Genomic DNA, 23,674 nt, shown 5'->3' with positions numbered 1-23,674 from the left:
TAGAAAATCCACTTGGATCGTCAAATGGACCTATTGCAAGACGAAAGTCTTTGTCTTTCGTCGGATTCGACTAAATTTAGATTTTAAGGTTCAATACAACATGTCTGTGATGGATGGCCATGACCATCGCTGAATTTCCCTTAGTTTTTTCTTGTTTCATGATGTATAATGCTGATTTTTTATTGTTAATGCTTGCAAAAATCTGCCCCTTTTAAATTCGCATTTATTTATGGTTGGATTAGGCCATCCTACACTCGGAGGGGTCAAGAACTGCGTAGCCGTAGCAGCTGCAACTGTCGAGGAAGAAAAAGAAGAAAAGGAGGAGGAACCGCGACGACAGTAGCAGCAAGAACAGTAATGGCAGCAGCAGAAGAAGTTTTTTTTTTCTTTTTCATTTTTTTTTTTCTTTTGAAATCATTGATACGAGTTAACAATCGTTATTGGTTGTAACAACCATTACAGTTTGTTTTTTCAAGGCAACCTCATTTCAATCCCATAATGCATAACGGTATCTGCCGTCACCGGCGACCGATACGTAACCAATTTTGTATACCTTGGTAACAATACCCGACTCAAGTAGATATTTACATATCTAAATGGGCCTTGGAAGTATTTTCAAGAAGCCCCATGATTCATCCTTTAAGCATCACTTATAGTTATCAATTCCTTTGGCCGAAAAGGCTGAAGCAATTTGGTACATTAAGGTAACAGATACACTTACATTAACCAAAATGAACATGTCCCTATTTTGGTTATTTGGTACATTTCCATTGGTTTGGACTCCTTCCAAGTTGTTTTAGCTTTTGCTCAACTAGAAATGAACAATTTTAGAATCGGTGTTCTTGGTGTAATTTGTTGGAAGTCTTTGCATTTTTTGCCATCTTGGCAGTAATTCTTGATGTCTTTAAGGCTATTAGAAAAAGACAATTTGAATGGGAGGGTTGAAAACTTGTAAACTCTTTACTTGGGAGTGGAGAAGATTTCTTGTTGAGGTACTTTGCAAAGAGTTGGACAATAAGTTTGGGTTTTAAAATTGCACAAGTGGGCCTGTGGTTCAATTTCCAAACCATTGATGCCATGGGCCCCCCTATGGATGGCCCAAAGACCAAAAATTTCTCCAGATGGAAAGAACATAACCCTTCATCCATCCTCTTTCCTACCTCCTTCTCCCCTAACTTCCAATCATACTATTTTCCATCAATTAGCCTTGTTCGCCCTCGCCAACACCCCTGGCCCTCTCATTCCCCCAACCCATTCTGAAGTTTAGCCTATCTCATTCACTCCCAATCTCCCTTTTCTTCAAACTCTTCATCTCTCCCTCTATGCCCCCCTTCTACCTTCCATCCCTCTCAAGTTCAGGAGTGGGCTTTGGTCTCAAACTCCCCCTCCCCTATCGTTCCCTCCCATGAGGTTCCTTTCAATATGGACTTGCTTCCTTCAATCATTAATGGCGTCCCTCCCCTTTAAGTCCAATTAAGGGCATTGGACCTTCTTCCTCCTCCGTCCGAAGACTCCTTGCCCCATTCTCACATTAATGCCATCCTCTCGGAATGCAAAAAACCCTCGATGGATCTAGAAGGCCTTCATTAAGTTTAGGAAATCGAATGGATCCTTTTTTTTCAAAAGGTGAGAATGCCCACTGGAACTTTGTTATGCAACATGGCTTGTACAAACTTTTTGGGCAAGCCCTCGCTATTTCCTTCAGTAATCGGGACAGTGACTACATCGTCGTCTCCCAGTTTATCAAGGCAAGAGGAGCTTTGATGGCGGAGGAAATTAAAAGATCTCATAAATCTCCTAAAGCATAGAGAGAACTCCTTAGCCAAGAACCTTCGATCAATTAAGAAGCTGGCTCTAGCTCCACAAGTGCGAAGAAAGGAAGAAAGGCGAAGCAAGTTTCCCAATGAAGATCATCAACTAGAATGTTGGTGGCTCCAGGTGTGGGGAAAAAGAGCTCATGTCAAGGATATATGTTGTTTTTTCAAGATGCAAATCATTGCTCTCTAAGAGACTAAGATCCAGTCTGTTACCCGCTCATTGATGGATTCTATTTGGGGATCTCCTCATTAGGACTAGGTGTTGTTGGATGCAATAAGCTCTGCTTGTGGTATTTTGGTGGCTTAGGACACCACGTCCTGGGTCAAAGAGGATGTTCTTGCTAGAGGCTACTCTGTTTTTGTGGTTCTAAAATGTCCTTCCTCTGGCTTCAAATGGATTTGTTCAGCAGTCTATGGCCCTTGCTTAGTTGCCTTTAGGCACCTTCTTTGGAAGACCTTTATGCCATTAGAGATAGATGGTCATTGCCCTAGCATCTCAGAGGAGATTTTGATGTAGTTTGTTTATCCGTCGAGAAGTCGAACAGCGGTCATCTTACCAAAAGCATGAGGCTCTTCTCTAAGCGGGTTGCCAAGAATGATCTCATCAACCTCCCTCTTTAGGATGTAAAGTTTTCATGGATGAATGGCCAATCTCCCCCTATCCTCTCTCGCCTCAACAGATTCTTAATTTCTCCTAACTAGTTGGACTCCTTTCCAACGATTTCACAACGTGACTTGCCTCGGCCCACCTCCAATCATTGTCCAATCCTCTTGGACTTTGTCAAGGAGAGTTGGGCTCCTATGCCCTTCATATTTGAGTTCTTGTGGCTCGAAATCAAAGACAATTTCCCTCGATGGTCAATACTGGTAGACATCCCTATCCATTTCAGGTTTTTTCCAGTTTTGTCCTCAACCAAAAGATCAAGCTATTAAAAAATAAGTTGGCCCTTTAAAGGAAGGAGACCCTGGATTGCATTGAGGCTAAGGCAAATAATTCCTTGGCGGCCATTTAGTCCTTGAATGTCAAAGAAGAGATGGATCAACACTCTGATGAAGACAAAGTTGCACAACCTCTACTTTGTCTACTTTGACAAAATCAAGTAGGAAGAGATCAAGTGGAGGCAGAGGTTCCGTGCCCTCTGGCTCAAGGAAGGAGACAAAAACACTCAATTTTTTATAATAATTAAAAAAACACTCAATTGTATAGGGTTCGCTGTAATAAGATAAGTTATGTGTCTATCAATGGTGCTAGAGTGGAGGATAAGCAGTAGGTCTAATGGTCACATTGTCTCTTTCGACTCTAGCTTGCCATCCTCGAAAGGTTGGACCCGCCACAAATTGGATAACCTAGACTTTCCTCATATCTCCGTCGAGGTGTCTATAGTCCTTGAATCCCCTTTCTTCGAGGAGGAAATCAAGGCGTTGTTTTCTCCCTAGGCAGAGAAAAAGTTTCGAGTCCGGACAAGTTTACCCTAGCCTTCTTTCAAGTTTTCCGGGATGTGATTAAGTCAAACTTAATTGCTTGCTTCTCTAATTTCTTCTCTTATAATTGGTTGCCTCGTGCTATAAGTGCTTCCTTCATTGCTCTTATTTCGAAAATCGAAGGAGCCCCCCATCTTAAGGATTTCCACCCCATAAGCTTGTTGGGGGGGCCCCTACAAAATCGTTGCTAAGGTTTTGTTTATTCGTACTCTCTCGAGGGTCGTTTAGGAAGCCCAAGGTGCGTTCATGGCCAATCATCAAATTCTCAATTGTGCTCTCATTGCCCACAAATGCATCGATTCTCGTCATTGATCAAGGATGTGTAGAGTTGTCTGTAAGCCCGATCTAGAGAAAGCCTTTGATCATGTTGATTGGACCTATTTGGATTACATGCTGGGTTGTCCTGGCTTTAGGTCGAGATGGCGCAGCTAGATTAATGTTTACATCTCCTTTACTAAATTATGTGTTTTAGATAATGGTTCTCCCAAAGGTTTTTTCCTTTCCCAAAAAGATGGGGTGATTTGTTGTACCATTTTCTATTTGTCATCACTACTGAAGGTTGATGCAGGACAATTAACCGTTTGCTCTAAAGCTCGAACTGATAGAGTATGGTGAATCAATTCCTTTATCTCATAGCCCAGGCCCCACATCCCATGGGTTAGAACCTCGACTGAACCCCCCTCATGGGCCCTACATCACATGGGTTCCGCCTCACACAGGCTACCCACCCCGAGTGTGCCCCTGCATCCCACAGGCCACCCCACAAGGGCATTTTCACACCCTGGGTGAGGAGTCTCGAATATGAGACCTTCCGCTCTGATACCACTTTGATGCAAGACAATTAACCACTTGCTCTAAAAGCTCAAACTGATAGAGCATGGCAAATCAATCCCTTTATCTCATCCCATGGGTTAGGACCTCGGCCAAACCCCCAAAAAATCACATGGGTTCCGCTCACATGAGCCACCTGCCGCCCACCCAAGTGTGCCCCTGCATCCCACAGGCCACCCCACTTGAGCCCGGTGTGAAAATGCCCCTGCATTAAAGGTCTTAGCAAGATGTTGAGAAAAGGAGAGTCGTTTGACCTCTTCAATGGATTCAAGGTGGCGAATTTTGGCCCTCTATTGCTCGATGTTTTAAATATCGACGATATCAGCCGATATATCCCACGATCTATCTTGTATCCCACTTGTGCGATACAAAACGCACGGGTAGTGCCGATATATCCCACATATTCGATCCAATCCCCGGTGTGAAAATGCCCCTGCATTAAAGGTCTTAGCAAGATGTTGAGAAAAGGAGAGTCGTTTGACCTCTTCAATGGATTCAAGGTGGCGAATTTTGGCCCTCTATTGCTCGATGTTTTAAATATCAACGATATCAGCCGATATATCCCACGATCTATCTTGTATCCCACTTGTGCGATACAAAACGCACGGGTAGTGCCGATATATCCCACATATTCGATCCAATGAGCATTTTCGATTTTCAATCCATGTTTTTTGTTGTAAATCACGTTAAACCAGTGTTAAATGGTTACAAATCTATGATTCTTCATGTTTTTCATGAAAAATCATGTATTTGGAATTTTGATTTTGAGATTTAGGAGAGATGGGTCAAGTTGCAAAAATTTGAGAAAAATCAAAATTTCTCAATTTCTCGCTAATTAGTTGCAATCTTTGTATCCAAACACAAAATTAAAAACGTAACCTGATCCAGCGATTCTTCTTTTGCCTTTCAATGTATTGCTTGTGTTTCGATACATGTCTTTTTACGTTTATAAATTATATGAATAGACTTTGAATATACTTGAATTAATTCAATTGAAAAGTGCATATATTAGGACCCCATACAAAGGAAACCCCTATTATGTGCACTTTTTTGTAATGTTTTGATTTCTAAGTGTGTATTATTGTCTTTTTCAACAATCCCTGAAGTTTCACTCAAAAAATCAACCGATTTCCCATTATTCCCATGTTTCCCAACAACAGTGATATATTACGCAATACAACCGATATATCCCACGCAATAACCGATATGTATTCGTATCCCAAGGGTGCGATACATTACGCAATAACGATATTTAAAACATTGTCGTTTCTCATATTTAGCTCTCACAGAAGACACTCCTCTCCTACGAGGCTGAGGAAGAGTTAGATGAGAATTGAGAACCTTCGAAAAATTGTCCGCTACTTCGAGCCTATCTCTGGCTTAAAGTCAACCTCTCTAAAAGTGAGATGCTAGATATCAATAATACTTCCCTTGCTCTTTCTCACACGGTGGATATTTTTTAATGCAAAGCTAACTCTTTCCCCCTTTTCTTATCTCCATCTTATTTGCATCAGGAAGCCTACCAACCATTTGTCGGATGTGTCATCGAGCATGTTGAGAGGAAGTTGGCCCATTGGAAGTGTCGCGCCCTTTCCCTTAGTAAGCAAGGTTTGGTTTTGCCTAACATCTACTTGCTTTGTATGAGCAATGCAAAGTCTATCGAACATCTCTTCATTCATTGCTCTTTTGCTAGTGAAGTCTGATTTGCCTTCTTAGCTCTCTTTAGTACTCCTTGGGTCATGCCTGTCCAAGCAGCAAATCTGCTCTTCGATTGGTGCGGTGGAGGTGTCGGAAAGGACCTCTTTGCGATCTAGCACTTGACGATCATGGTGATTCTCTAGCCATTTAAAAAGAAAGGAATAGTCATTGCTTTCAGAATACTTCCTCTTCTATAGCGAGTGTGGTGGCTTCGATCTCTTGGAACATTTCAAACTAGTTGTTATACCTTTCTATGCTGGATCATAGCATCATCTCTTCTATCTTTGGCTTGTAATCTGCCAGGCTTGTTCCAGCCTAGGCTCTGGAGTTGTGTTTGTTGTCTTGTATTTTAGTTGTGTTCTCTTTTATATGTATTTCTTTTCTTTTCTTTTGCCTCTGACTTTCCTGTTTGTTTTTCCTTTTTATGCCTTTGGCATTTTCTTAATAAAGTTATTAATCTTCAAAAAAAAAAAAAAAAAATTTGAAAGTTACGAATAAATCACATGAAGACTCCACTTTAACCAGAAATATTCCAAACTCTAAGGATGGCAATGGGCCAAGTAGCCCACCCGACTCAGCTTTGGAATGGGCTTGGACCTACTAGCTTGGCCCTGGTTTGGGCTTGGGCCTCACATGCATGGCATGATCAATTTCCAGGTCGAGCTTGGCCTCAAGTGATTTTAGCCCTACCCGGCCCGGCCCGACTTTACATGTACATGTGTTATATATCATACATATATGCCATTATAATCCTCAATTAGGCAACCATCTATCTTGAACATGGAATGTTGGTTTCATTCTTCTAGAATGTTTATTTCTTTGTGCATGTATGGGCCAGTTAATAAACAAATAGATTAGGACAATTCACCGGGGGGGGGGGAGCCTTGGGTCTTAACTGTCGGCTGAAGTCCAGACCTAGCCCAACCTGGCCCATCGTCATTCCTAGCTAGGATCTTGTTGTTGTTGTGTGTGTGTTATTGATGAAGGGGACTTCTAGGATGAGTCCCATCGCATCGACATTTTTTTATCACTGAAACATGGGCACCACTAATCATGTGGGAGACTCTTGGAATGTAATATCTTGTGTTTCCTCTTATTGCTCTCACTCAAAGTCTTGGAAATTGTCCTTTATTTATGATGAGATATGTGTCATTGATTCCAGTATAAACATTTTGTTTGTCCATGTCTATAGAGAGGCCAACCACATGGCCAATGTTTTAACTATGAGGGTGTCAGTCATTTACCTCTCCCCTTCCAGGGAATTATTTACCACTTCCATGGAGTACCTCCTTTAACCAATAAAGTGTGTTAATTAAAATAAATAAATTATGGATTCAAAACAGATTGCCAACTTCTAGACAATCATCACGCAATATACAAGAAAATTTAACCAAAATGTGTAGACATTACGGCATCACTAACCACTTTGTAGGCTACTGATCTAAAGAATCTGCAAGTGATTTCATGAATAAATGTATAAAACAATATTATAAGCCCTAAAATAGAATTGGATCAGCAGATACACATCCCCCAACCAAGACTCATGTATGAGCGCCAAAATCCAACATCAACCATCAATTGGTCAAAAGCATCAGATATAACTTCATTTCCAAACGACATTATTCGAATGAATAAACTACTACAATGCCAACCGCGACAACCAAAAGAAACATCGCAGAACAATCAATAAAGAAGAAAATTTACATCAAACGAATCCATACCTTGGTGAATCTGACAGCAGCAGCCTTCTTAGCCTGCTCGACGGTCGCAAACCTCACAAAAGCAAACCCCTTGTTCTTCTGTGAATACGGCCTCTTCACCAGTCTCACTTCTACAATCTCTCCAAACTTCTTAAATACCTTCTCCAAGTCTTCCTCCACAGCATCTCTATCAAGTCCTCCTACAAAAACCTCATACTCTTTCGGTTTCCTCCTTTCATTAACAGGCACCTGCACTTGTCGATACTCTTTCTGTTTCCTCCTTTCATTTACAGGCACCTGTGCTTGTCGAATGCGCTCAGATTCCTCTCTTTCTCCCTCACCTCTGCCTTCATTTTCTTCACCGCCAATCTCTTCCCTGACTACGCCAGGCTCTGATTTCTCTGCAGATTCTCACAACACCCAAAGATCAGAGCTTTGAAAGTGGTAAAGTTAAATCAAGGAAGAAAAATGAGATACCTCTGGCATCGGTGGAGACGGTCTCGACAGCGTTTTCGGCCGATTCGATGTTTGTAGCAGTGGGCGGATCGGATTTGCGAGGGTTTGGGGTCTGGGTAGCGGTATTTGGAGGGTTTTTGGAATCTAGGGTTTTTTTGGAGGGGGTTTTGGTGGGGAGCTTTTTCGGAGAGGGTCGAGGAGGCATGTTTTGAGTAGTGAAAAGGGAGTGAGAAATGAGAAAAGGGATGGGAGTTGGGAGTTGGCTTTTATGGTAGGCTGAGATTGGGAGAAGGGTATAATGGTAAAAAGGAGGAAAAGTAGATGGCAGGAGTTTGGAGAGGGAGATGGGAAGACGATCAACGTCGTCTTGGAAGGATATGATCGGGAGATTTTGCCGCGAAGGATGATCGGCCGTCCTCCGGATGAGTGGACTGTTTTTCAGTTGGATTAGGTCATCTGCACCGTCGGTCCCACCAGACGCAGGCCAACAAGGCCCTACACAGGTGGCAGCTTTGCAGGTTCGCACCGCGTGAGGGATCCGAGTAGAGATACATTAAAGAGGCCTGGCAATGGAAACGGATTGGCTACTCCCCCTGACACCAGCCCCGGGGCTGGTGGTCGGTGCTCTGTGGGCCCCACCATGATGTATGTGTTTCATCCATTCTGTTCATCCATTTTTAAAGATCATTTTAGGGCTTCATCCCAAAAATGAGATGTGTAAAAACCTCAGGTGGACCACACCACATGAAAACAATAGTGATTGGATATCCAACATTAATATCCAACTAAGGCCCACTGTACTGTTTATTTGACATCCAATCTGTTGATTAGGTCATGCAGGCCCAGATGAAGGGAAAAAATAAAAATCAACTTGATCCAAAACTTTTATGGCCCCCAAAATGTTTTTAATGGTCGACGCTCATTAAACACTGTTTCCTGTAATGTGGTCCAATTGAGAGTTGGATACATATAATTTTTGGTTCCATATCTAAAATGATCTGTAAAAATAGATGAACGGAATGGATGAAACACATACATCATGGTGGGCCCCACAGAGCACCGACCACCAGCCATTGGCTGGTGTCAGGGGGAGTAGCCAATCCGTTTCCCCTGGCAATAGCCAATACCTGACTGTTCAAATGGGGGGCCCCACATAGAAGATCACATGTCAAAGAATCTAGGCCGGTAAACTGTATGAAAACCGATGGTTTGGTTCATCCAGCGTCTGGGATATACGTTTGATAATTGGACTAGATTGATCTTCTAGAGACTGTTTGGATGCATGTAAAATCGTAAGTTGTGGTCACTTTACACTGTTTGGATGAGAGAAACATGGCTCGAGCTTTGAAGCATTTACAAATTGTAAAAAGCTATGCACCAAAATTCCTCAAATGTTTACATTCACAAAACTTAAGCTACACCCGATAGTTATTATTTCTAATTCATGATTGAATGTAAACAAAGGCTTTTTTGCTTTTCTTAATTTCTATAAGATGAAAAGTAAATGAGTTATTGTCGTTATTTTAAAGTGTTTGTTTAAACATAAACTATAATATACTATTGTGTTTCAAAGATAAAATAAATAATATAACAAAATCATCACTGCAAGACATAAACTATAATATACTATTGTGTTTCTAAGATGAAATAAATAATATAACAAAATCATCACTGTAATCAAATGTAAGTGATCTCACGTTAAGATTTCACAATGGTTACTTGAACCCGAACCATGTACTTGACTCATTATGGTTGATTGGACCAGATTTAGTTTGGACTTGAATGAGTTCAATAAGGCCATGATCATAGGGGCCACCTACATGCATGTATCGTATATCTACACTCAAAACTGAAGTAGATATGAAAATAATGGTGATTGAATGGCTGCTATTAAAATCGTCTTAGGGCCCTTTGTAGTGTTTCCTTACCATCCAACTTATCGATAAGGTCAAATATTATTGGATGAATGGAAAATACAAATATCAACTTGATTCAAAACTTAGTAGCCCACAAGACGATTTTAATGATCAATCACCATTATTTCTTGTGGTGTGGGCTGTGTAAGTTTTGGATTTGTTTTAGTTTTAGCTCCACACACTAAAAAGAGTTGGAAAAATGAATAGATGGCATTAGGGCTGTACACGAACCGATTTAGCTCGGTTAGCTCGCTCAACTCGACTCGAAAAAGCTCGATTCGACTCGGTTCGAAATTGAGTTTGAGCCAAGTCGAGCTTATTCTTTTAACTTGAAAAAATTTCGAACCGAGTTTGAGCTTGGCTGAGATCAACTTGACTCGGATCGAACCCTAGCTCGAATCGAACTTGGATTGAACCAGTTTGATGACTCGTTTACTTTGATATTGATGTTGCTCACCAAGTGTTTGACGAAATGACTCAACGAAGTGTCGGTTGGTGGCAAGGAAGGTATGTATATGAAATAAATACGTTTTTTTCTTGATTTTGATGTTGCCTACAAGGTGCCTATAAGGTGTTTGATGAAATACCTGTAAAACCACTGGTGCCATTTTACATACGGTGAGACTTTGAAGGTGTAGTCCATATGTTCATGAAAATGCCGCACAAGCGAACTTGGCTCGAACTGGCCCTAGTTGTTGACCGAACCAAGCCAAGCTAGCCAATTAAGCCAGAGGACCGAGCCAAGTTGAGTTCGAGTTGGGGTTGGCTAGTGCCCGAGCCGAGTCGAGCTGTGTCAATCTCGACTCAGATCAACTCATGTACACTTCTAGATGGCATATATATACAATATATACATGAAGGTAGGTCCCATGATCACAACTTGGGTCAAGTCTAGACTTGACTAAATCATTGATTGGGTCGGACACGCATGTTGTACTACTAGTGGTTTTAAGAATCGCCTATAAGGATCAGGAAGGACCTGATCAAGTTAGACACCATGGGACAAGAAAATAGGGGGATGACTCAATCAACTCATCTGAGTTGGGGTGGGACATAGTGAGTTTGACCATCTCTCTCTCTCTCTCCCTCTCCATGTCGCATGTCAAGCCTTAATGGTGATGGGCCATAACAATCACCTAATGATCAAGATTCCGCTACATTACATGTCAGGCCTCACCGGTCATGGGGTCAAGTAACAAAATTGGGAATTTTGGCAATTGCATTAGTGTGAGCGCAGGTAACAAAAGCTTTGCAGCCCTACCTGACATCTATTTATCATGATCCACTCCATCAAGATCATCATAGGACCCAAAAATGAGGTAGGTCTAAAAACTCAAATGAGTCACACTACAAGAAAAAGTGGAAATGAAAACACCTACTATTGAAACTTCAATGGGCCCTTGTGAAGTTGGGAAATTGACGCCCACGCTGGTTTTGATAATTTTTTGGGTTTTGGAATGATAAGGGGGCGATCAGGCTGACTTAGATTGTTAATATGATTGTCTTGGAGTCGTCACTAGCTACTCAATTCAAAATTTTGTTATCAGCTAGAACCTGCAGAATATGTAAAGCCAGAGAATCTAAAGACTCTCTTGCTTTTGGCTGACACCTAATTTGTGATTCGAGATTCTGAGTAAGGAACCTCGGTTACAAAGTAAGGAAGGTGTTAGGCACCCTCTCTACCTGTACAGATGTACAGTATTTACTCCGTGTAGTAAAGTAATCTTAAGGGATAAGATGATATGATTGAAATAAGACTACGCAAACTCAGATTTCTGATGTAGAAAGATCCGAGATTCTAGCAAGTCACAGAGCATACGTCCAAAGGATGTTTAGAAGGGCAAATGTGATGATGCTAAAATAATATAAAAGAAGACTAGGCTATTATGAGCTTTTGATGTGATGGGATCCGATGTTTAGCAAGTCACAAGGCATACATTCAATGACAACTTAGAGAAGCAAGGGGGTTGAAAAGGGAAGTAATGATAGAATGATATTTGGCTTGCACTTGAAGTAACTATGATGTTGGATGCACTGCAATTGGAGATGGTTGACCCAAGTAGGATGATAAGAGCTGAGGATGGCTTGGAGGAAGCTAGGGGGAGGCTGGATGATGGGGCTTGGAAACTCAAGTGTTCCATCTCCCTCACTCTTACTCTCCTCTTGGTATGGATGTGGGTGTAATGTTAGATTATGGGTTGTTGTGGGTTTTTTTTTTAATGAAGAGAGGTGAAGGCTATTTATAGTCTTTTGGAATGATATTTTGGTAATTCTAAGAACCTTCGAGGGTGAATGGTGATGTAGCAGCTTGTGATTGGTTGAGAGAAGGGTAATGCCACATGACATTCCCTTATAGGCTCTTGAGCTTGGTGGGATGGTAAATAAGATGGGTTTCAGGGTCAATTACATAGAAGAGTTGAATTTGGGAGGGGAGACAGCTGTGTGCTCAGAGGAAATACCTGTCGAATAGGGGGCGGTAGTTAGAGTACTGCTTGGACATGGTTTCCCCTGGGGTTTGGCTGATGAGCTTATTTCAGGACCTCAGGTCGACCCGAAGCTTGTTTTCAGATGTTTGGATCAAAATGGCTGGGTATGTTTTTAAGAAATAGATCAATTTTCGGGTGGGCTTTGGTTTGGATAATGATTCAAGTTAGGGTTTTGGTTAGGGTTAGGCTTGGGGAATGGTTGTGGTTTTCAGCTTTGTTCCTAAAAGTCATCCTTGCCTTATTAAGTTGCTAGCTTGGGTGAAGTGTCTATAGCCCTCTGTGGTGATTATACGACATCCAACCTATTCCCAGCAAGATGAAGGGAACCAATCCGCAACTTACATGGGCCCCAAGGAAGTTCAAATGGAGGGTGTTCAATTCCATTGTTTTCTGTGGTACAACTTACTTGAGTCTTGAATTTACTTAATTTTTAGCTTACATTAAATGGTTATAATAAATATAACATAGACGTTTTGATGGGCCCACAAATGCCTAATTTAATATAGAAAGTGGGATTGATGCCATCTGGCCAGTACCTAACTCATGTTAGGAGACTGAGGAAGCATGGAGAGATGAATCAAGCAAGGTACTCTAATTGCAATAATCAAGTTCAACCACAAACACTCACAATTTTATGTAGAAAAAAACTTTTAGGAAAAAATCATGGCATGAAACAACAATGATGTATTATGAAAGAAGAAATTACAAGAGATAGAGAGAATAACCGATTCGATTAAGTCTTGAATCTTTCCTTACATACTCTTGAAATCCTAGAAACGAATTAGAAAGCCCTTTGAATGCAAACGAATTAGAAAGCCCTTTGAATGCCCCATATTCCCAATTCCCCCCCCCCCCCCCCCCCCCCCCCCCAAATATATATGTAATAAATCCTGTAGATACGCAATTCCGCGTAACTCCATTTGATCGTTCGATGACATATTTAATGTCACTTCGATGGCATTTAACTTCTTTGATATTATCGAACTAACCACCAAAATGCTTCAAATTTTCTCAATAGCACTTAGATGTCATCGACGGCTCGTTGATGACATTTAACCCATTTCAATGACATCAATGAGGATACCAAAAGTGTCCAACAATTAATTGTAAAATTCTCAGATTTTTCCAGTAGCATCGAGCAACCTTCGATAGCACTAAAATCTACTCAATGGCATCCCGCTGTCATTGATAGACCTGTTGATTTACAAATTTAAAACATTAAACAACAACTCAGCATAGTGGGATTGGCTTAAGATTGACCGAGTGTTTTAACCACGGTGCGAGTGATGGTCAGAAAATGGTGTTAGTTTTCGTTTCTTGCGAGGCAGAGCGGATAATACTATGTCACCACCGTTCCAGTGGAGGTTTTATATGATCATACGGAACATAAAATCGTTAGGTAAGGGTCCCTTTCAATGAGCCGAACCGTTCATATGATGGGCCTTGCCGTGAATGACGGCTACCATAAAATCTCTCAAATTGAAATATTTATCCTTTTCAAAGTTCTCAGAGAACGCTCACGTTCAAAGGGAAAGGGTCAAATGATGAAAGTAGAGACCCCACCATATAAACGGTTTGGATCATTGGAAGATGACACAACTGGATGTACTGAGCTCTAATTATAAAAGGACAAGTGCAACATCCAAGTTGCTGATCGAGTACGTCTCGCAGTGCAGATTCTATGGACAAAAAATCGGAGCCCTCTAATCAGGTGGGCCACACCAGTGCTAAACAAGTGAATTTTGAGCCAGGAGATATCCATGCCCCCCAATGTACACGATACGTGACTTGGATATCTCCAAAACACCTGTCCATATTAGCACGTGTGAGCGGCCAGACTCACTCACTTCATAGAATTTCTATGCTGTTCCTTTCTCGCCGTACACGTGGAAAACATGACTAGTGATCTTGACGCTTGTCTTGTAGGCCACCTCGTGGGTGGGCCATAGGCGAAAATCTCAGGGATTAGACAACTCTAGCCGTCCATTTGGTGTGGGTTCTGTTTGCTGAACATGGACTACTGTTCCAACGACTCTGCATCTTGGTACAGAACACGGATTAGGTGGTGTGCTGATGTACGTGTTTTCAGCTCATTTTAGGGCATGAGGCCAAAAATGAAGCAGATCCGAAGGAGAAGTGGACCACACCACAGGAAACAGTGGGAATAATAATACCCACCGTTGAAACCTTTGTAGGGCCCACCGTAATTTTTATCTGTCATCAACCTGTTGATAAGGTCACTTAGACGTGGATGAAGGGAAAACACAAATATAAGCCTGATACAAAACTTTTGTGGGGCCCAAGAGGTTTTTAATGGTGGGCGTTCAATCACCACGGTTTCCTGTGGTGTGGTCCACTTGAGCTTTGGATCTAATTTATTTCTGGGTAACGGCCATAAAATGAGGGGGCAAAACGAACGAACCGCGTGGATGTAAAACACATACATCACGTTGGGCCTTACAGCACCCAACACATCGACACACCATAGCTCAGGGCGGTGTTCGCAACGCAACCGTATGCCTTCGGAATATGGCTATGCATGCAGTGGGCCACCAGAATGACAGTCCTGATTATCAGATGTTTTGCCATTTATATGGTTCTCGTGGTCTACCATGGCGATGATGGACGGATGAGATCCCTCGAATGGTAATGTTCAAAGATTCCAGGCTCCGTGGTGGGGTCCATCAGATCACTGGGCCACACTCGAACAAATGAAAACCCAAAGAAAATGGGGATTTTTACTGCAGAATTCCTCAGAAATTTTGATTTTACCATGAAGTGACTCAACATTGTGAAATTACATGCTTTTTGAAGGTCGAAATAACAGAAATGACCAAGATGTCATCATCCATGTTTTCTTCCAAAGAGTAGTGGAGTCCTGGATTGTGGGGTCCAGGTATCGTTTGTATGACATCCAACCCTTCCAATAGATATAAATCATTATGATAATAGGATTAAAAAAAATCAAGGTTATCCAATCTTTGGTGGGCCACAACCAAAAATAAATAAATTACATCATCCAGACAGGTAAAAAAATTCACTTCCAGCTCACCTGACGTTGTATCTCCATGATCTCCATGATTAGGTGTACCTGCTGAACGGGTTGGATGTCACACACAAGCCAGGTGGTGTCCACAACGCACTATTCCAATGGATTTTAGAAGACAAAAAAGACAGATGATGGTGATTGGGTCAATGCATTCCCTGAAAAGCAGTCATAATACTTACCAAACATTCATAGTACTTTTTGGTAAAACCAGATTTCCTGAGGAATTCCACGGTAAAAAAATCTCAGGAAAATATGCATATGTTAGGTTAATGAACAAAGAGAGTCTTGTGAATAACTGCACATTCGTTCTCTTGTCTACTCTGAATTTTATCCAGTACAAAGGTTCCGATGGAGCCGAGATCCCTGATCGAACGGTTCATGAAAGTACAGGCCAATGGCAGCAGGGTCTGAGATGGTGCCAGCTTAAAGAATTCCACTCGCTTCGCCACCGAGGAGATCGAAGCAGATAGGGTCAGCATTGGGCTACTGTAAGAGTTTCTATACTGTTGGGCCACCACATATCAACAGTGTGGCTCAAACCAGATCAGATTAGGCGTTGAATCTATGCATGCCAGTGGGCCCCTGATGCTTGAATTGATTGAGCATGACAAATCAAACCCTTTATCTTATAGCCTAGACCCCACATCCCATGGGTTAGGTCCTTGGTCGAATCTCATTTGTGGGCCCTAGATTACATGGGTTCCACCTTACAGGAGCCACCCTCTTTACATGGGCCACCTGCTCCGAGTGTGCCCTTTGCATCCCATAGGTTACCCCACTCGGGCCTGGTATGAAAATGCCCTGCATTAGCGCCACTATCGGTGGTCGGTGGTCATGTGAATGTGACTGGATGTGTACCCATTTCATGAATCTAGTACTACTTAGATCTCGAAGCATCCAAGAGGGGGGAGAGGTGTTATTTTTTGTATTGATGTCGTTTTATAAAGCTTTTTTCCGTCTCATAGACATAAATACCAGTGTAGAAGGGAGTAATGATGTTAGGTATGGTGGCATTTAGTGTAAATTGCTGTGTTGACAACAATGTTATGACTTATGGAACTCCTATCTGCCAACTTGGCATACGTGTTTGCAATCCAATCCATCCATTGTTTGGGTCCCAACATGTAGATGGACCTTCTAATGATTGTTCAGTCCACTAATCAAACGCGCCACAATGCTGAAAAGCAAATTATGGTTTAGAAACCATTTGTTTCATAAACAATAGTGCAACCTACCAGTGGACAGGCCTGGTTGTTGGTCAAGTACGTCCGAATGGTGGGACCCATCTGATGGATGGCTTAGATCTCACACAAGTGTGCCACTTTGACATATGTGGTGACATGTAGGCCACCTCCCTAGTATAGATGTGGGATTAGCAAAGTTCCTTGGTATAGCAGTTTATGTGAACATATCTTGCCAGTGTAATCTTAGTTGTAGAGATAATAAAGGGGCATTTTCACACCGGGCTAGAATGAGGTAGCCTATGGGATACAAGGGGCACACTCGGGGTGGGCGGCTCATGTAAGGCGGGTGGCTCGTGTGAAGTGTAGCCCATGTGAAGTGGGGCCCATGAAGGTGGTTCGGCTGAGGTTATTACTTATGCGATGTGGGGGGTGGACTATGAGATAAAGGGATTGATATGCCATACTCTATCGATTCAAGTGGGGCCCATGATTCATTGATCCACAACATTTGGCTGTTGAGCCGCATTGTGGATGGACCGTCTACCAGAGATCACCAGGATAGGACAATCCTAATATTTTGAATAGGGGTTTGCAAATAAATGATTAAGAAGAGTTACAGAAACAGTCTATTCCCAATGGAAAAAAGACCCAAGATTGGTGGCGAGAGATTTTGGACACGATCCAGCCACACCACCATGGTGAGCACAACAGACCAATGGTCCGGATCACTGAACCCCGGGCTGCATTTGCGCAAACTGAAAACCAAAGTACAGATGAAATGTTGCCATGCTCATCTCATTGGTGGAATTTACTTTCAGATTTATCATCATGCTTCCATAAGAAAAGTAAAGAACATTAGATTCTCCATGCCATTCATTGGCTCGATAAAAAAAAAAAAAAACATTTCAGGGGAAATGCATTCCATTGCTCATGTGAGATAATGGTTAAAAAATCAAGGAGCTGAACGTTTCTAGCTACTTACAAGCCACCACCTCGAGTAGCAGCTTCAGGAATCAGAACATCAAAATCACTTATGGTCCATTCAGCAGTCTCGCCCTCGCGGCTAACATATATTTCTGTACCCACATCGATCGAGGACCATACTCTCCTTGCCGGATTTGTTCCAGGGTCCTGTAAAATGTCAAAAGCACACAACTACATGATCTATTCAAATACTACAAGCAATGAAAGACTACACAAGAGAAACTGATACTATAACATATTCACGCCAGTCTGAGGCCGACTTTCTGATGGGCATCAGGAATCAGATCTGTCTCCTATACTCTGCAATTCAGTTTTTAAGTCCTCTCTATCCTTCAACAGAGCTTTATCTAGAGAAGCTTCAATAACAGCGTAAATCTCACCTGGTAAAAATAAAGCCGACTAGAGAGTGCTCCAACGTCGAGCTCCCAAGTCCTAGAATCTCCAACCCATCCATCTCCCTTTTTCACAGGATAACCATGCACAGCCCATTCTGCATGTGGTAGAATCTGCACTAACTCCTGTGCTTGGGGGTTGCTATATGGGTCACAGATATCATACGGTTTTTCCAAGTACTGAGCATTCCCTGGCGCGCAGTAGAGATGATATGCTGAGTAGGGGAACCGAGACGTATCATTTCTGTTTATCTTCTCCCCTGTTGGACTAATGTGGTATGGCGGGCATGACACAAGGTTATTTGGCCGGCACCAGCTTGTCGTCTGTGGGTTTATAATCATTTCGCTGTATCTAGTCACATCCGTTAGAACATCACCATCACACTGCTCGCCGTTGTTCTTCCAGCAGCTCCCAATATCAACGAGATAAAACTGGCTGTTTGGGCCGCCACCACGCTTAATATCAAGTGTCAATCTAACCTTAAAATTCGGAGACTCTGGCAACTGAAACAACAAACAGTTTCAATTTCGAAAATTCTCATCTGAATCACAGGCACAAAAAGAGAAACTATGATGATGAAATGAGAAAGTATTGACTGAACGACCTTTGTCATGATGCCCCGGCCTTCATAGTGATAGCCTCCATTGAATCCTTTTGTTGCATCGGCACGAAGATACAGCATAAGCCATGGATATTTTGAAGATGTCGTTAACTTGTGAGAGAAAACCCAACTCCCTGTGATCTCGTTCTTCTCCCACGTCACGGAAAAGAACGAGTTATTCCCCACGCCCTTCCCCAAGTCAGAATCGAGATCATATGAGCCGTAAAAGCTTCCAGTTAAAGAAGCCATTTGTTTTCCAGAATAGTAAGCTCTCGAGGAGTTGTGATATATAAGTGGATGATTCATACAACCTTCGCCAAAGCATGGGAACTTTCTGTCTGTGATAATGGGACTAACCCTCTTGCCATTTTCAGGACAAAGTGCAGTTTTGGTATCAAAGTTCCCATTTTTCAGCATAATCATCCAAAACTGCCATAGGTCCTTCGAATCGTTCACCTCACAAAGTGAAGCAAGATACAGTTCCTTCTCCACGGCATACAAGTCAGGGTCACTGTAAGATTCAAAGGAAGAATCGGGAAACTTGTCACCAGCCCGTAGACAATTGTCGGATTCCATCACCTTCTGGTGCACTATGCATTCGTTCACATTACCATGATGGTGACTGCCCAAAGGATCTGGTAATAGGAGAAAAAGAAACGTAAAAGAAGATAAAGAATGTCACATTCTTAGTGATACTACACTCATAACACCCATCTACAATTTCACAGAATTAGGAACAATTCCTTCAATAAAAATAAAAACGACCATTTGGAAGAACTCCTAAAAAAGATGAGACTCAGAAAAAGTACTTCAGAAGTATCGATTCTCCCTATATAGCACAATGAAGCTCTTAAGTTCCAACTGATGGAACACAGAAAAAGTGCCAGACATGCGGAACTCAAAAAACCCAAGGGGCCAATGCTCTAATACAGCTATATAGTAGTTAGTTTATAAGGGATTGAGATTGGAGCAATCACCCTTATCATCATCATAAGCTTGTCCGAGCAATTTGGGGTTAGCTTTAGGAACCCCTTTTCATCAGTCATTCCTATCCAAGGCCCTATTCTCAATAAGTGAGCAAGCCGTCATATTCTTTCTCACAACCTTGATTCCAGTCCTTTTAATTCTTTCTTTCATCCTCATTTTAGGCCCTTCAACCCCAATTAAGGTTGCCCCCATTACTAGAGCTGTTTTGGGTCTTAATTACACATTAGCTTGCTCACATTGTTTTTTCTGTTATTGGTGTGTGTGCATACCTATATATATATATATATATATGCTCACCTGCGCACCAATTCTCATGAGAACTTGTGAGAACTTTCTGAGAACTCATCTCCCGTTATATGAGTCCAAAATCTGAACAATCCACATGATGCAACACCCCATGAAATCCCAGGGCTCAACTTTTAATTTGATCCAAAACTTTGGTGCCATGGCGAAAGGAAACAATTTCCTCCCTTGATTTGGCTCTCTTTGTCGGCCCACTAGAGTTTTGGATCAGGGTGAAAGTTGGGCCCTAAAGGTTTCAGGGGGAGCCGCATCACGTGGACCGTTCAGATTATAGACCCATGACATGTGTGCAAAGGTGTGCATGTGAGCATGCCCCTCTCTCTCTCTATGTGTACACACACACACACATTAGAAATGTTTTAACCCTGCTTATAATTGTAAATCACGATAGAAGAACAATATTTCTTCATAATATTTGCCTCAATTAGAGGTGGGCACCGGACGACTCGATCCGGCTAACTCGACTTGTCGGAATTGTTCAGATTCGACTTGACCCAAAACGAATGGGTGAGTCGGTCCAAACCGAGTAGGCTTCGCCCAATCTAAACTCAAATTGAGTCAAGTTCGAGTTACCCAGTATCTTGACCCGAAACTTGATCCGGTTAGACTTGACCCGATCCGAAACCCGACTCGACCCGACTCACTAACCCTACCCGCTGCACCCTACCCCGACCCAATCCCAAACTCTCTTCCTCCCTGCCTCATCCTCCTCCCCTTCCAAGCCTGGCAACCACCCACCACCATCACCCTCCTCCTCTCCACTCCCTCCCTCTCTCCCTCATCTCTCAATCCAACTCGGTGCCAACTCGACCCAACTCGGTACTTCTGACCGGATCGGACTCGGTCTGGATCAATCTAGGCTAGGCCGAACTCGGATCAAGTCAAGCATGCTGGACTCGGTATCGAGTCAAATCGAGTTTGGGTTAGGCCTATTTCGAAACCGGATCGAGTCGAGTCAGCCCAAACTCGGTCCGACTCAACTCGATTCCCAGCTCTAGCCTCAATGTGTTCAACATCTATGTCCAACATGTGTGCATCAAGGACATCATTTTGAAGAAGGGTCCTGGATTCATGAGAAGATTAGAAAAAGATTTCGAGAGTGCAGAACTGAAAGAATCTTAGAGATAACAAGAACCATGCCAAGCAACCTTATCAGTACCATCAAACAAGTGAAATAGGTGATGGCTGTTAGGGCCAAGGTTCAACTTCAAAGTATCATGTAAACATCACCTACATTACATGACTGCAATAAGAAAACCATTCGACAATGCCTAGTACAAAATCCATGTAACATGAAACCTAACTCACTAAAAGAAATGAATGCAATAACAGAACCATGTGATGAACCCAATAACAAAACCCAGGTGGAATCGTGAATCCCAACTTCCAAACAAGAAAATGGATATGGTCGAAACATAAACCCAGCAACCCAAAAACTGCAAAAGTAAACCAATACTACAATAGCATCAACCTAGTTTTGTAAAATGGTGTTGTACATATACTAAATAATAAAAATGAAGAGGCAAGAACATATCAAATATCCTTTCAAATGCCATAGAACATCATTAGCAGTTGAAGACTCAACTCAAAACATGAAGCAAGTAAGATGTGTTCAACAAACAAAACCACATGACTGAGCATCTATAATCACAATAAATCTTCATAACCATAGCCATCATAAAAAGCATATCTACGTCAATAAAAACTCAATGGAACTAAATCCTTCAATCTCTATAACTACAAATTACAGGAAAAAAAAAAAAGAAAGAAAAGAAAAGAAGAAGAAATAACAAAACACCCATTGAAACAATGTATCCAACAATCTTAAAACTACCTGATAACAAATCAACTTTCAGCAAAACAGGAACTGATTATCACAAGCTCTTCTCAGACACAACTACTTCAACAACAACATAAATTTAAATCCTTAAAGAAATTTCTACTCAACAAAAACACAAATGATGTTGGGGAACTGTGGAAGCACACAGAGATGAATCAAGCAAGGTATTCCAATCGCACAACCAAGTCCAATCACAAACACTCCGAGTTTAACGCAGAAAAACCCTTGTAGGGAAAAATCATGGCACAAAGCGACAATAATGCACTATGAAAACAGAAAATTACAAGAGATAGAGATTACCCGATTCAAACAAGCCTCGAACCTCCTCAAGCTATGCCCTTGAAACCCTTAGGAACAAATTTAGAAAACCTAGAACACCTCTTTTGTAATCCCGATTAAACCCATATATATAGCCTCTATGAGAATTGCAATCGAAATCAGAAACATATCCCGCACTTATGCAATTCTGTGCGCACTCAATGGCACCTTCGATGGGACTTCGATAGCATTGACAGACAGTCGATGGCATCAAGAAAACACCAAAACATTCCAACGACTAAACATGGATTTTCTGGATTTTTCCGATGGCATCGAGCACCTGTTCGGTGGCATCGAGAGACCTGTTGATTTACAGATTTAAGACATAAACAACAAATGATGCATGCAATCCACCACAGTATAGGAGGAACAACAGAATTCACACACAGAATCAGTTAAATATATTGAATTTAATAATCCCAAGACTACAAAAACAACTCAGTATCCTCCTCCAAAGTCAGACGACTCAGACCCATAAAAGTGAAATACTCTGCTTCCATTCTGCAACTCACACTATAATCTGCTTAGACAAACAACCGAAATTCAGTTCAAATGTGCACCCAAATGCACAGATACGTTTCTCTGATTAGTCGAATGCTGAGTCAATCCGACTCAGTGAGTTACCATCCGAGTCACTGAGTCATACCCATCTTGAATCGGCAAATGGAGAATCTCCATGTGGATTTCAAAGAAAACAAGAACTGCCCAAGTGAGCTATGTATACCTGCAATCAACGGGCAGTACAAATCTGCGCAATCTGCGGCCCTCGGGCTGCCCATGTTCTGCACTTCCTGCCCAACTTCATTGCAGAAATTCCAACTTTCCAATGCGACTCTTATGTTTTGGCTCTTCATAGCTGGATCCCCAACCACAGATGTATATTTTTCATAAGCAGTTGCTGAGGCGAAAGAAGGATGTAATAGAAGAGAGACGAGGAGAAGAGAGGAAGAGAAGAAATGAGCCATCTTGCTGAGAATTGAAGAGATTTTGGAGATAGGTTTTGCTTGAATTCATGAATTTTGCAGTGCTGGTTTGTTTTTCAGAGGATTCAACGTAGAGATGCGAGGAAGATATTTCTGTACATGGCTGTTTGCTAACGTGCGCAGCGAAAGTGTCCGGTAACCGGCGCCCATGGGCGGCGGGAAGGGAAATAGCATAATGGGGAGGAGGATTTGGGAAATGGCTTTTTGTCTGATTCTTGTGCAATAGATGGGGGTTTGTATGTTTCTGAGGATTTAAAGGGGCATGCTAATGTGCACCGGGGAGGACATGTTAGGTAGTCCATCTGCTCCTACGAGGATTTGAGAGAGACTTACTGCAGCAATTCTTTTTCTGCGATTGGGAGAGGAGAGACAGAGAGAGAGTTGCTTTTTGCGTAGAAGCAAAGCTGGAAAGGTCGCTGAGACTAACATGCGCCACGTGGGCCCATTAACCGCCATGCACGGAAGATTAACTTAGGGAGCGGATTACGTGTTACCCGGGAACACGTTAGTGGGTGTTACCTGACTCTATGGGGCCCACATTGATGAATTTTTTATATATCCGAGTCGTCCATCCTATTTTTCAGACCATTTTATGATGTACTTACAAAACTCAAGCAGATCCAAGTCTCAGGTGGACTACACCAAA

General features: G+C 42.1%; 2 protein-coding genes across 2 annotated transcripts in view; both read right to left on the bottom strand.

The window, feature by feature from the left end:
• Positions 1 to 8,454, bottom strand: part of LOC131242793 (heterogeneous nuclear ribonucleoprotein Q-like) — a 32,509-nt gene extending 24,055 nt beyond the window's left edge. Inside the window, exons 1-2 of the mRNA XM_058241673.1 lie at positions 8,006 to 8,454; positions 7,550 to 7,929 (exon numbers count right to left, since the gene is read on the bottom strand). Coding sequence (XP_058097656.1) covers positions 7,550 to 7,929; positions 8,006 to 8,189 — 564 coding nt within the window. The 5' untranslated portion in view covers positions 8,190 to 8,454. The remainder of the gene's footprint in view (positions 1 to 7,549; positions 7,930 to 8,005) is intronic.
• An 8,933-nt stretch (positions 8,455 to 17,387) lies between these two features.
• Positions 17,388 to 23,417, bottom strand: LOC131242792 (uncharacterized). The gene is made up of 4 exons (XM_058241672.1): positions 22,770 to 23,417; positions 18,601 to 19,232; positions 17,984 to 18,499; positions 17,388 to 17,750 (listed from the first exon to the last, which is right to left on the bottom strand). Exons 1-4 carry the CDS (start codon positions 23,008 to 23,010, stop codon positions 17,598 to 17,600), a joined length of 1,542 nt encoding a protein of 513 aa, XP_058097655.1. The 5' UTR covers positions 23,011 to 23,417; the 3' UTR covers positions 17,388 to 17,597.
• Between the last annotated feature and the right edge of the window lie 257 nt (positions 23,418 to 23,674).

Source organism: Magnolia sinica, chromosome 4 (genome assembly GCF_029962835.1).
Source record: "Magnolia sinica isolate HGM2019 chromosome 4, MsV1, whole genome shotgun sequence".
Taxonomy (NCBI): Eukaryota; Viridiplantae; Streptophyta; class Magnoliopsida; order Magnoliales; family Magnoliaceae; genus Magnolia; species Magnolia sinica.
This window is presented reverse-complemented; position numbering and strand designations above follow the sequence as displayed.

Excerpts from the sequence above, each read along its gene's own strand:
- LOC131242792 (XM_058241672.1), bottom strand. The coding sequence starts at position 23,010 with ATGGCTCATTTCTTCTCTTCCTCTCTTCTCCTCGTCTCTCTTCTATTA. Across the intron at positions 19,233-22,769 it reads GTACTGCCCGTTGATTGCAG|ATCCTTTGGGCAGTCACCAT; the intron begins GTATACATAGCT and ends TCCTATTACCAG. Across the intron at positions 17,751-17,983 it reads GTCGGCTTTATTTTTACCAG|GACCCTGGAACAAATCCGGC; the intron begins GTGAGATTTACG and ends GACATTTTACAG.